The 13,840-nt window shown below is 48.5% G+C and overlaps 2 protein-coding genes across 3 annotated transcripts in view; both read right to left on the bottom strand.

Annotated features, from left to right (window-relative positions):
* Positions 1-226, bottom strand: part of LOC142665314 (uncharacterized) — a 17,000-nt gene extending 16,774 nt beyond the window's left edge. Inside the window, exon 1 of the mRNA XM_075844989.1 lies at positions 61-226. The gene's annotated coding sequence lies outside the window, so the exon portion shown is untranslated. The remainder of the gene's footprint in view (positions 1-60) is intronic.
* Positions 227-4,490: 4,264 nt separating this feature from the next.
* Positions 4,491-13,840, bottom strand: part of COPA (coat protein complex I subunit alpha) — a 33,112-nt gene continuing 23,762 nt past the window's right edge. For both annotated transcript variants that reach the window (XM_075844007.1, XM_075844008.1), the window contains 11 exons: positions 13,341-13,464; positions 11,501-11,587; positions 10,732-10,841; positions 10,567-10,644; positions 9,992-10,060; positions 9,730-9,866; positions 8,222-8,408; positions 8,017-8,127; positions 7,417-7,578; positions 6,390-6,584; positions 4,491-5,212 (listed from right to left, as the gene is read on the bottom strand). In XM_075844007.1, coding sequence (XP_075700122.1) covers positions 5,153-5,212; positions 6,390-6,584; positions 7,417-7,578; positions 8,017-8,127; positions 8,222-8,408; positions 9,730-9,866; positions 9,992-10,060; positions 10,567-10,644; positions 10,732-10,841; positions 11,501-11,587; positions 13,341-13,464 — 1,320 coding nt within the window. In that variant the 3' untranslated portion in view covers positions 4,491-5,152. The remainder of the gene's footprint in view (positions 5,213-6,389; positions 6,585-7,416; positions 7,579-8,016; positions 8,128-8,221; positions 8,409-9,729; positions 9,867-9,991; positions 10,061-10,566; positions 10,645-10,731; positions 10,842-11,500; positions 11,588-13,340; positions 13,465-13,840) is intronic.

Raw genomic sequence — 13,840 nt, forward strand, 5'->3', positions numbered from 1 at the left:
CCACACACACACACACACACACACACACACACACACACACACACACATCTATATACTCACAGTAAAGTTGGGTTGCACTTGCGTCTCTTCTTGTTGAAGTTTGTTCGTCAATATCCAATTGAAGAATTACTTTCTCTTTCAGTTCTTGAACGTTACACACCTTTAACCCCTTCCCGGCAAGTGAAACTTAATAATTAAGCCTGAGATATAGAGACATGCCAGGAGACGGCGTCGGTGGAGTCTGCTCCTCCAGGAATGCTGAAATTCAGTGGTGCCAGTAAGGGGGCGGGGCTGTGACAACTTCACACAGAAAGGCTGAATTCTTGGGAGAGCAGGGCTCTACCTAATACTGTAAAGGGTAACACTAGGGAAAATACTTCATCTCACCGGATTATCTTTGGGTTTATGTGGCAGCCATGATAAACATTGAACTCCTGGACACCAAAAAATAAATAAATGCGGAGTTCCCCTTTAAAAGTGCATATCCCCATTATATTAATATCCCATTACACATTGGTCTTAGAGTGGGTCTCTTCAGGTCACAATTCTATTCCGGAGAATAAATCAACAGGAAAAAAGGCGTGTAGCATCGGGTAACGGCGCCAGGCTCGGGAGGACGAGGAACGAGTTCACAGGTAAATGATCAATGTGATCTTTTATTTGAACGGCGACGCGTTTCTGGACCGGACTGGTCCCTTCGTCAGGTCAGTTACAATGTTTGTGCGTGTAGGGTGCTAATATATGCAGTAAAAAAAACGGGAAAGAACCGGTGCACATTTCTCACGTTTAAAATCACAAAGAGCCGTTGCGGGGATGAGACCCTCCATATGGCTTAGAATTAACACCAAGTTTATATAAAACAATACATGTCACCCACATTAAGATACAATTGGTCATAGGAATATTTCCAACTCTTTGGATACAATTCTAGAGTTATACTGGGTCGGATTGTCTACCAAAGTTTCATTCGGTCAATATTTATTTCGGATTACACATGGGTATAAAGGTAAAAACACATGTATTTATAAATAAAAGAATGCTTCTTATGGCGGATCTACTTGGGCCGCGGTTCAAAATGGGCACTAGAAAATTCAATGTAACTATTGGTGTCCACATCTTTAAAATGTGTCAAGGTGGTGATGCTGGTTGATATTAATGGTTAGGTCCAAAAAGTCAATTTTATTGTGTGGGAAGTTCATGGGGAAAACGAGACCCCCAATCATTGGTATGAAGTGATCGTACAAAATCTGCAGCTTCTTTTTCTGTCCCATCCCATAGGATGAAAAGATCATCTATAAATCTTCTATAAAAAAAATATATATTCTGTTGTTGGATCTTTTTAGAATGAATGTATAGGGACTCAAGTAGACCCCATTGCAGTACCCCGTATCTGTTTATATATTTTCTAGTTGAAAGAGAAAAAAAAATTGTGTGTTAAAATGAAATTGATGGGTTCAGTAATGAACTGATGATGGGACATCCAGGATGAGTCATTTTACAATTGCAGGGTATGTCGAGTGGATCTAATTCTGTGAGAAGCCGGGTGGAATCCTTGAGGTATGAAGGTAGATAGAGTACATAAGTGAAGATCTATGTAGTGTGAGGGAGTTGATTCCTGATATGATGGGGCGTCCTGGCGGATTTTGTGCATTCTTATGTATTTTTGGGAAGTGATAAAAAAAAAAATGGGAGTTGGGCTTCTTTAACCCCTTCCCAGATTTTAATTTTGTTTTTTTTTCCTCCCCACCTTCCAAAAGCCATAACTTTTTTATTTTTCCGTCGATATAGTACTATGAGGGCTTGATTTTTGCGGGACGAGTTGTAGTTCTATGTAGCGCAATTTATTTTGCCATATAATGTACTATGTGGGGTAGAAAATGGAAAAAACAGCGATTCCTCCATAGTTTTCTGCGCGCCGTTTTTACGGAATTCGCTGTGCAATTAAAACAACATGTTCTCTTGATTCTGTGGGTCAATACGATTACGGCGATACCAAATATGTGTCGTTTTTTCTATATTTTACTACTTTTACAAGTAAAAACCGAAGTGTAAAAGAGAAAATTTATTTTGTGTCGAGAGCCATACGTTTTTTATTTTCCCGTCGATTAAGCGGTACGAGGGCTTATTTTTGCGGGAGAAGCTGTCGTTTTTAATGATACCATTTTGGTGTAAATGCGACGGTTTGATCACTCTTTATTTCATTTTTTGTGGGAGATCAGGTGACCAAAAATAGACATTCTGGCGTTTATAATTTTTTTTTTTTTACGGCGTTCACCGTGCGGGTTAAATAATAATATATTGTAATAGTTCAGACTTTTACGGACGCGGCGATACCAATTATGTTTATTTATTTTTTTTACTATGCTCTAGGGGGAAATGGGAAAAGGGGGGTTTTTTGAACTTTAAATTTTTTTTTTACACACAAAAAAAAACCAACTTTATTTAACTCCTTTTTACTTTTTTTTTTATTAGTCCCCCTAGGGGACTTCAACCAGCGATCGTTAGATCGCCTGCACGATATACTGCAATACTAATGTACTGCAGTATATCGTGACTCTGACAGGCCGGAGGCAGCGCTTAATAGGTGCACAAAGATGGCGGACCTGGGGGACTTCATTATGCCCCCAGGCAGCCATAGCAACCATCACCACCAAGGGATTGTGTTGCAGGGGGGGGGGGGGGGGGGCGGCGCGGCGCTATGAGCTGTTAGAGGGGGTTGCTGTTGACCGTGGCATTTAACGAGTTAATCGAGCGGGATCAACAGCGACCGCAGCATTTAAATCGTTAGAGGGGGGCGACCCCCTCTAACAGCTCATAGCGCCCCCCCCCCCCCCCCCCGCAACACAATCCCTTGTAGAGAGGTCGGGTGAGGGATCTGAAACGTCCGGTGGTCTGACGTCCATCGGCTCAATGGATAAGGGGGATGAATTCCCTAGCTGGGTGGAACTGCTCACGGGGTTGTGTACAATGGGGAATATAGCGGTGCTGGTCCCTAGATGATGGTTTGGGACATTGGTGGATATACAGGGTGAAGGTTTGTATGATGGGGTCTCTACAGGGGGTCACAGTTGGGTAATGACTATGGAGAAAGGTTCTTCCCATAGGCCGTCTGGGAGGATATTTGCTATTCTGATCTGGGGGTCTTATCAGATTGGAAGGCAGCAGGAGGTGCCCTACCATGGGGGGCAGTTTGTCTTTTCTTTTGTAGGGCTGTCGGTGGGTGCGTGTTGGGTCTAAACGTAGGTCTGGCCTATTGATTTGATTTCCACTCTATTTTGAGTAGTCTGTGAGTTGGGGTCCTATTCGAGGCATGGAAATCCGAGTGTGTGGAGAATTTTTCCAATTTTTTAAGGGTGGTCGTGATGGCAGGATGTCATTCAGCACCGATACTATTGCGTTTTTCTACCACCGAAGGACTGCAGTGGGTGGCACCACTTCACGTGTAGCCTCGGAGGAGCGCCGCTGATCCCTCACCTTTCTCATCCCTTTGTGCAACAATTCTAGTCTGGCTCCTATCTGGTTATGGGAAAGCTGGGTGACCACTATAAAGGCTTCCAACATGGCTAGCGCAGGGGGTGGAGACTGCGAAAAGGTAAATAAAGGGTTGTATGGTGACCCAGGTTGGGTTCATTACTCGGATCGGAGGTCCAGGCATTGCGGTCGTATTACTGCCGTCTGTTATCAGCCGAAAACACAGCGGTTATTAAAAGAAGAGTCAAGGACTTTATTTTTTCCAAATCCAGAAATCCCACTAATCCGGCATGTACCAACAATTAATCCCACGCTAGATTAGTAGGAAATTACCTTCGGCTATGTGGCACTGGAGGATCAGCGGTGACGTGTAGACTAGTGGCCCTCAGCCTTTGGCTCTCTAGATGTCGCAGAGCTCCCAGCATGCAGCCCTCAGGGCATGCTGGGAGTTGTAGTTTGCCAACCGCTGCAGTGCTATAGTGCGGGCTTTAGCAAGTATCCAAACTTCCAATAGTCCAGCATTTCCCATAATCTAGTGGGTCAAGCACTGCCTTAAAAGTTAAAGGGGAACGCCGCGTTATACGGGGGAAAGCTGTTTATCCAGTACTTTTTACGGGTTTCCCACCATTCACAGCCTTATTGATTAGATGCAGCTATAATGTCCGATTAGTGGGAGGAGCCGTCCATTGTAGCCCCACCCATGCCTAAGTAAAGCGCAGCAACGGCTTAGGCTTTTACTCAAAACAGAAGCGGCCCCGACCTAAGGCCGAGTTGAAATTGTAGCCCAGCTCTACGTACTGGAATGCGGCTGCGTTACGATTCCAGACTAGCGACTCGTCATCACATATGGAAAGTCGGGATGGCTTAGCCCCGCCCTCCCATATCACAATGGACTCTGGGTAAAACTCTACAGTCCGCAGCGGTAATCCCTAAACCCGCCAAACCTTGTAGGTCAATTCTGTCCGGAAGTTTAGATCCCCTAGTAAAATAACTCAAAAACAATACAAACCCCACCACAATATATTTCATCAAACTTTATTCCCTACATGAACATTTGGTCACGTACAAGTCAAGGAGGCCGCTATTGGTCCAAGGTACAGCCCTATACATACACGAAGAATAGAAGATGCGTCTTTAACCATGTGTTCTGTCATGTGACATCGATATTGACAGCATTTTTAGCTTCCAACTCAATGACAAACCCTCGCGGAGAAAGGTTTCTCATTGTTCGTGAAGCATTCAGTAACATACAGCTATTTGGCTTGGTGTAAATAGTTTGCTGGGAGTTCCTGCTGAGAGAGGGGAAGAGAGAGCTGCAGTCTTGACACAGAACTATGAAATACTAGTGAAAAAAAAAGAAGAAAACTGCGTGTCTCCAAGATTTAGCTTTTGTTGTGGGACCCCAGAAGTTGTGCTGTGCATTGACTTTACTTATACATTGTCTAACGATGGTCGAATTCAGCCAAAAACAGAAAAAAAAAAAAAGTAGTTTCCGATTGGTAATTTTTATTTCACATATGGAAAGGACGATGATTTACTGAAATACAAAGTTAGTATAGGGCGGCCACCGTGTCGACTTACAAGCGTAGGGGACAGAGGAGGTGTTAGCGGCACAGGCTACATATAATCGGGGTGGACAAAGAGAAAAAAAAATAAAGGCTAATTTAATGAACGTGAGGTCCTAACGGAACTGTAGAGGGCTGATCCTCAAGCCGATCACATCTTTTCCAATCTCCGTCACCTATGAAGATAATGAAAGTGAAAGAATTAAGGTTTTAACCCCTTAACGGCCGCAGTATAGCCTTTTCACGTCGGCGCTTCAGAAGAAGTTTTCCCGCATCGGGCGGGGTGATCCTGGAGCCCGGGGTGTTGCTGACAGCCTCGGGCTTCAATCGGAGACCCCTATCAGGGGTCTCCGATCATGTTTAACCCTTCAGATGCGGCGCTTAATAGCGAGCATCTGAGTGGCTTTAGGCGGAGGGGGCTCCCATTCTCACACCAGCTGTAAGCCGTGATACAATCGCAGGGTGCTGGTGGCTTTTAATGGCAGCCGGGGGACTAAAAGGCATGGCCTAGCATATGCCTGTCCGTTTTACACGGACAGGCAATAATACACTGCAATACAGAAGTATTGCAGTGTATTATACAGTATAATATAGACAGCTACGGACAGTGTCACAGCAAGAGCTGGAGAGAGGAGAGCGTGTGAGCGTGTGAGCGTGTGCGCGCGTGCGTAAGCGCAGCTCCGCCGCCAACACGGAACAGAAGAGGAGGAGAAGTAAATTCTTCTGTTTCATGGTAGCGGGAGTATATTCGGCAGCGGCATCCGAGCCATGCACGCATGCAGGTGCGCGCGCTCACTCACTCACTCTTCAGCTCTCTGCAGACAAGACGGTGTGATCTCTCGTGAGAGATCACCCAGTCTTGTTCAACTTGTCTGCCGAGAGCTAAAAAGAGCGAGAGCACGCATGCTCACACAGCTCCGGGCTGCGCGCGCGCACGCTCTCCTCTCCCCAGCTCCTGCTGTGACACTGTCCGTAGCTGATTGGACAGTGTCACAGCGATGTTACACGCCCCCTTGCCATTTACAGTTCAGGGGGTTATTTAAATATCGGGCGCCAAATATAACGGCACCGATATCTAAATAACGGGGGAGGGTAGAAAAAAAAATGTAAAGCGCCCCAGGGTTTGTGCAGCCCTCCCCATTACATGCTGCCACTCAGCTGCACATGGGCAGGTGAAACGTTCTCTCCCTATTACCCCACCAAAAAATAGCTCGGTCATTAATTTTTAAAATACCTTCGCTATTAAGGGGTTAAGTCTTAAAGGAGAAGAATCCAGATAAAGTCAACGAGAATAGAAATGGCTGGCATTTGATTTTAGTGATCCTCCCAAGATAGAAGACCCCCTATACATACCGTGGTGACCCTGCAGATCTGTCCTTTATACTCCGGGCTGTAGCAAGCGCCACTGAGAGGACATTTTTCCACCGGTTTCCCCCTGTATATTGGCCGGTAAGACGCGGCACAGATGTCGAAGGGGTTGTGCATGTCATAGTTGAGCTGATAGGTGTCGGTGAGGTTTTTCTCACATGCAGCCAGTATCTTGCGGGTCTGAAGAGGAGATATTAGTTGATGCTTTTTTATCTTTCACCAAATTTTACCAAAATTTTTGTAATAAAAAAAAACAAACACAAAATAAGGCTACAGGTCTGTGTCGTAAATCAGTAGAGAGAGAAAAGGTCAAAATCAGCCATCGAAATAGGGCACCCCGAGATCCCCAGCATAGCCGGATTGGGTTTATGAAGGAGTTCGGGGTGTGTAAGGGTAATTTGTATGGGTTTTCTTTCAGGGTGGTACTCCGGTTTGATCAGCCCTCCTCCCGTTTGATCGTGTACATCCACCGCTCATCCAGAACATTAAAACCAGCAACAGGTGAAGTGACATTGATGATCTGGTTACAATGGCGCCTGACAAGGGGGGGGGGGGGGGGTATATTAGGCAGCGAGTGATCAGTCAGTTCTTGAAGTTTACGTTGGAAGCCGGAAAAATGGAGAAGTGTCAGGATCTGAGGGACTGTGACAAGGACCAGATTGTGAGGTCTATGTGGCGGGGTGTTCGCGGCCCCGCGGGGTGTACGGCCGGGTGCGGGTGCGTCGCTTACCTGGGGAAGAGATGGCACCAGGATGCATTATGGGAAGAAGACAAGCTGGCGGGGGCAGTGTGATGATCTAGACAATGTTCTTGTTCTGCAGGGATAACTTGGGACCTGACATTCATGTGGATGTGACACGTGCCACCGACCTAAACACATTGCTGCAGACAAGTGCCCCCTTCATGGCAGTGGTATTCGCGTGAAGATGGAGAGGAAACCTTCTAAGAAGTCTCCGGAAAGCTCGATGCCTCTTATCTGTTCTAGAAATAATATTCCAGCGCGGTGACTGACCTGCTGCCCCACTTCAGGTTTGGGTCCTAATTCCAGTAGTCGCCTGGCGAACGTTGCCGCCGTCTTGAAGTTCTTCAGCTTGAAGAAGAGGTTCACCGCTGTTCTCAGGACCAAGATCATGTGGACCGGCTGCAGGCTGGAGTGGGTGAAGTAAGCCGCCATCTGCGGAAAAAAAAAAACGGTACAAAGCTCAAAAAGGATAAAAAAAAATATATAACACTGCCCCCTGGTGGTACCTCATGCTCAGTACAAATATTTATATGCTAGACTCTGTCCTCAATAATAAGACGATTTGTAAGATTGCCACCATTATCGGCTGCCGACTGAAATTAACGGGAGGTCCGTGCGCGCGGGTGAGCCAACGGGCGCTGCTCTTTGTAGAATCGATCCGCCATAGGTAATGGGCAAGTATGGAACCCCCTATTTTACATCCATACCCCCTCTAATAGGGCTAATGCTTCGAGGATGTAGACAACCCTGCTGTTAAGGAGAGACCCAGAGTCTATACGGATACCAAACCTTGCCCATCTCTACGTCCCCCTCCCCCACACACACTGTAATAGGTTATAATGGACGGGTACACGTTCTGTTCCGCCTCACCTCACAGATGCGCTTCTGCTGATCCAGCGTGTCCTTAGGAAGCTTCTTCCGCTCTATTTCCATGGCCAATCCCACTATATACTCCCTGCAGATCGTGATCAGCTGCTGGGCCTGCGATGGCGGAACATACAACATTCATTCAGGCTCACGTCATTTATAAACACCCCCCCCCCCAAATACGACGGCGGAATGAAGGACCCCGCACCTCCGCGATCTCCTGCTTGTTGTCCACGACCAGAAGAGGAACGCACAGGAGGATCAGGCGGAATTTCTCCACCGCTTCTTCAAACTTGCCGACTGTGGTCAACTGGTAGCAGAGCTGCAGCCGCTGGATCAGGTCGCTGAGCTTCATGCCGACGGCCGGGAGTCCGCTCTTCACTCCGGTGTCCTTCCTGCAAGCCACGGTGAGAAAACCGCAGACTAAGTGATCAGCCCAAAAAAAAACCGGGTAAACCAAGAACGACAGCGCCACCCGTGCAGGGTCGTTTCAGCAAATCCTAATGTGTTCTGTCCGGAGATAAGCGGCGCCCCAGGTGTCAGGCTGCTGTTCACTCCATAGAGAGAAGACGATGTGAACGGTGGGACCAAATGAAATCAGAATTAAAAGACCCCAGAAGTAGAGGGGGTCCCCTAACCGAGGGACTGCTAGTCAGATCGATGGACGGCTTCTTGCGGCAGGGGAGTCCTGCATTAACCCTTTCAGGACCGGACTCATTTCCGTTTTTAAGGGCATAACTTTTTTCGTTGACGCGGCCACACGAGGGCGCCATTATTACGGGACGGGTTGTACTCTCTAATGGGACTATTTAATATCACGTGCGATTTACTGGGAAGCTGGAATTGGAAAAAAAAAACAGCGGTTCCGCCATTTTCTTATGGGTTTCTTTTTTACGGTGTTCACTGTACGGTGAAAATGAGACGTTATCTTTATTCCGCGGGTCAGGACGATCGCGGTGATACCAAATATATATCGTTTTCCTACCTTTAAAAAAAAGTTTGAAAGAAACAATTTGCGCTTCACCGTATTGAATAAATATTTTTATATTTCGGGCATTTTCGGACGCGGGGAAACCTAATGCGTTTGTTTATTTTTATATGTGATCTGGGAAAAGGGGGGTGATTTGAATTTTTATATATAATTTTTCCAAAACTTTTTTTTTGCATTTCTATAGCCGCCTCTAGGGGGCTTGAACCTGCGATCATTAGATCGCAGTATTGCAGTCTATGGCTAAACCAGTGAATTGCTATTGAGACCTGCCACCGGCAGCAATCTTCTCCCAGCTGCTACAGGAATACGCCGGCTGCCCGTGGTCTCGCCGGTGACCGGCGCCGAAGTGAAAGGGGCAGTAAAAACCCCTCAGATGCCGGTATTTACATCTGACACCGGCATTTGAGGGGTTAAAGGCTTGTAATCAGAAATGTTTCTGATCGCAAGCCGCTGGGTCCCTGCTGTGTAACACAGCAGGGACCCGGCGGCCATGGCGCCCGCTCCGCTTCTGAGCGGGCGCCATATTTAAAGACCCTTTCCCGACAGATCAGCGACGGGAAAGGGTTAAGCGCCTGAGGGCGTTCAATGGGCGCTATACAGTTCCGTACTAGTGAGCGCCCTCTAGTGGTGGAATCGTAGGTAATTCTATAGAAACACAGGAGAATTGCATCAGAAAAAAAAAAACTGCGCTCCAACCCAAAATAAATCAAATAACGAATCCTTACCAGTTCCGTTGGGGATAACCGTACATCGCCGGCAGCCCTGGCAGCGCCAGGTAAGTGCTGCGCCCCCTGGAGAAGGTGTGCAGGAAATGAAGCTTGTAAGCTGCAAAGTTCACCACCCCCACCTGGTCATGGAGAAGCTGAGGAGAGAGGAGGATTGGAGACACATTTGGTTTGGCATATGTGACCGCCATTCAACTGGCGCTGCACCCATGTGAGATGCGCCCGCACCCAGAGGGCAATACCCGGCTAATCCTGAACTTACCCGCATCGCGGTCTCAAAAGATCCCGCCAGAATGTGATCCACCGGCAGCTGAGAGTTGTTGCACCAAGTCTGCAGGAGAAAAAGGAGAGAGGGGTCACCGGACCATCGCTGGCACCCGAACCAATAAGCTGAAGGCCGCAGGCACACGTCCGCAGTGGTTTTGCGGGCCGCAAAAGCCCGGTTCCGTTGCCAGTTTCGCGAAGCCGCAAATCCGGACTGTAAAACGACTCGTCCTGAGTTTTTGCGGTCCGGATTCGATGCCCAAGCATACGGAAGGTGAAAAAAGGGTTAAACACACACGGCTAATATTCTCTCACAAACAGCGCCACACCTGTCCATGGGTTGTGTTTGGTACTGCAGCTGGACGCCATTGAAGTAAATGGGACTGAGCTGAGCTGTAATACCACACACAACCTGCAGATCGAGGTGGCGCTGGAGAAAAAAAAGCCGCCATGTTTTTCTAACATGTACCAAAGCGGTCATCAGAGATCACATCGCTGGTGGAAAGCGGCCAACGTACGGTTGTGTATAGGACGTTACGTAGAGAAGACCCCACAGGGAGGGGAACGTCTTACCTGAGCAGGACTATTGCCCTTGGTGGGTGGTACAAAGAACCCGTCTTCTCCGGAGCCAGAGGAACCGGCGGGGACGTCCTGAGAACACAAAGCCCAAATAGGGAGACGCCCAAAATAAATAAAGATGAAACCTCTGATCACCGTCCAGGAACCAGGACTACTCACCAGCTCAGGGGGCAGCTCCAGGTCTTCTTCCACATCCCACCCACCGCCTTCTTCCTGGCCCTTTCCAGGGGCCTCGTCTCCGAATGTTTCACCGGCATCCACAAAGCCATCTGAAAGGAGGGGGCAGAGCGTTAGAGGGGGCAGAGCGTTAGAGGGGGCAGAGCGTTAGAGGGGGCAGAGCGTTAGAGGGGGCAGAGCGTTAGAGGGGGCAGAGCGTTAGAGGGGGCAGAGCGTTAGAGGGGGCAGAGCGTTAGAGGGGGCAGAGCGTTAGAGGGGGCAGAGCGTTAGAGGGGGCAGAGCGTTAGAGGGGGCAGAGCGTTAGAGGGGGCAGAGCGTTAGAGGGGGCAGAGCGTTAGAGGGGGCAGAGCGTTAGAGGGGGCAGAGCGTTAGAGGGGGCAGAGCGTTAGAGGGGGCAGAGCGTTAGAGGGGGCAGAGCGTTAGAGGGGGCAGAGCGTTAGAGGGGGCAGAGCGTTAGAGGGGGCAGAGCGTTAGAGGGGGCAGAGCGTTAGAGGGGGCAGAGCGTTAGAGGGGGCAGAGCGTTAGAGGGGGCAGAGCGTTAGAGGGGGCAGAGCGTTAGAGGGGGCAGAGCGTTAGAGGGGGCAGAGCGTTAGAGGGGGCGTCTCAGGCAGCCATAAATGTCCATGCATGAAACGGCAAGAGTCCGCCTGAAAGGGAGCGGCTCTTACAGAGTCCCAGCAGCGGACCCCTCCCCCCTTGATGTGCATATACCCTACATAACTTTTAATCATATGGGGGGGGTCTTTCTCACCTTCATCCAGGGCAAGCTCTGCATCTTCTCCCCAGCCTTCTCCTCCCACCGTCTCCACATCGATGTCGGCCGCCATTGCTCCTTTAGCTGTTAGGAGATCAAAGAGATTGTAAAACGGCAGAAACGACCCACATCCCCATGTATTATTGTCTCAGGACATCAGAGGACGAACGGGAGGGAAAAAAGAAATAAAATAAAGCTCCTTAAAGAGGCTCTGTCACCAGATTTTGCAGCCCCTATCTGCTATCGCAGCAGATCGGCGCTGCAATGTAGATTACAGTAACGTTTTTATTTTAAAAAAACGAGCATTTTTGGCCAAGTTATGACCATTTTTGTAGTTATGCAAATGAGGCTTGCAAAAGTCCAAGTGGGCGTGTTTAAAAGTAAAAGTACAAGTGGGCGTGTATTATGTGCGTACATCGGGGCGTGTTTACTACTTTTACTAGCTGGGCGTTCTGAAGAGAAGTAACATCCAGATCGACTTACCTGCAAACGCTGATGCTGCTGCAGAATCAACTGTAGCCTCTGGTGCCGATGTGGCCGTCACGATGCAGGACCTGTGAGTGACGTCACAGATCTGCACTGTCACAAGCTGGGCGTTCTGAAGAGAAGAGGATGTTACTTCTCATCAGAACGCCCAGCTAGGAAAAGTAGTAAACACGCCCCGATGTACGCACATAATACACGCCCACTTGTACTTTTACTTTTAAACACGCCCACTTGGACTTTTGCAAGCCTCATTTGCATAACTACAAAAATGGTCATAACTTGGCCAAAAATGCTCGTTTTTTTAAAATAAAAACGTTACTGTAATCTACATTGCAGCGCCGATCTGCTGCGATAGCAGATAGGGGCTGCAAAATCTGGTGACAGAGCCTCTTTAAGGTTCTTGTGAAGTCCCGTTTTATCAACTGATCCCCCCCCGGCCAATCAGCAGCTCCGGAAACGGTCATGTGGTAAACACTAGACCCCATGATCCGATTCACAGCGGCTGACAGATCACGTGATATTCCACATAACTTCACAGATCACGGTTTAACCCCTTCCTGATATACGGCGGGGGGGGGGGGGGGATATGGGGCTGGATCACGGGTAGGTCGGTTGTGTGTTACAGCCGACACTTCTGGGTAACCGGCGCCATCCCACTCGTTTAACCTGTTAAATGCTGCAGTCAATGGCGACCGTGGCAGTTAAATTTCTAGAAAAAGGTGGGCGGCCCCCTGTGACGAACCAACGCACCCCCGCGACAAGATTGGGGGGCGCCGTTGGATGGCATGGCAGGCTTGGAGCCTGATAAAGGTCCCCAGGTCCGCCATCTTTGTACTCCTATGAAGCCCTGGGGGCTTCACAGGAGACTGTCAGTATCACGATATACTGTATAGCGAGCAAACGATGGCTGGTTCAAGTCCCCTAGGGGACAAGTTAACAAAAAAAAAATAAAAAAAAAAAGCGTATTTCTAATAAATAAAAAAAGGACGTTAAAAAAAAATAAAAAAATAGAAAGGGTCGCAATAAATACGTCCTCGTACCGCTAAGCGACGGAAGAATAAAATAAAAGTTCTGGCTCTCAGAACGTGGCGACAAAACGCAAATTATGGCAATTTTGATGGAAAAATAACAAAAAAGCTACGGCTTTTGGAAGGTGGGGAGAAAAAAAGAACAAAAATGGAAATCCGAAAAATGGTTGCGGCAGGAAGGGGTTAAAGGGCGTAATCGCAGCCACTAGCAGAACGCTTGTTTTTAGGGGTCGGTCATAGGGACTGGTTGACTTGAATTGCCGGCGGGACCGACATCCCATAGACCGTCCACTGTACGAATCCTGCATTGCGAGACCACCCACCTTTACCGGAGATGCTTCCCTCGAAGAAGCCCTTGGACATGGTGAGCAGCGGCCAGTTGGTGTCCAGCGGCATCACCGGGGGAGGGGGCAAAAGCAATTTAGCATCTGGATCCACCTCAGGAATCTAGAAAAACGAGAGCAAATTTGTGACCTTCCTGCGGCCGTCCTCCAACTAAATGTACAGAAAGCCGAGTTAAAGGGGTCCTCCCAAATATATCATTCATAGCACGTCCACATAGCCGGCTCCGAGGCGGGCAGCGCCATGGCAACCGCTGCATCCAGGCAGAGAATGAATGGCGAGGTGGCGGCGCTCTCCGTTCACTTCAATGGGAGTCACTCCCCCGTTTGAGATCGGTGCGGGTCTATCCCACAAATGTTCACCTTACGAACACCCCTTTAATAGTGTGACGGCCCAGCCGCTCTGCCCTCTTGTTCATTGGTCATCACGGTGCCAAGCAGAGTCCTGTCTGCCAGTCTTTTCAATAGGGTTGTCATGTGGC

Source organism: Rhinoderma darwinii, chromosome 12 (genome assembly GCF_050947455.1).
Source record: "Rhinoderma darwinii isolate aRhiDar2 chromosome 12, aRhiDar2.hap1, whole genome shotgun sequence".
Classification (NCBI taxonomy): domain Eukaryota; kingdom Metazoa; phylum Chordata; class Amphibia; order Anura; family Rhinodermatidae; genus Rhinoderma; species Rhinoderma darwinii.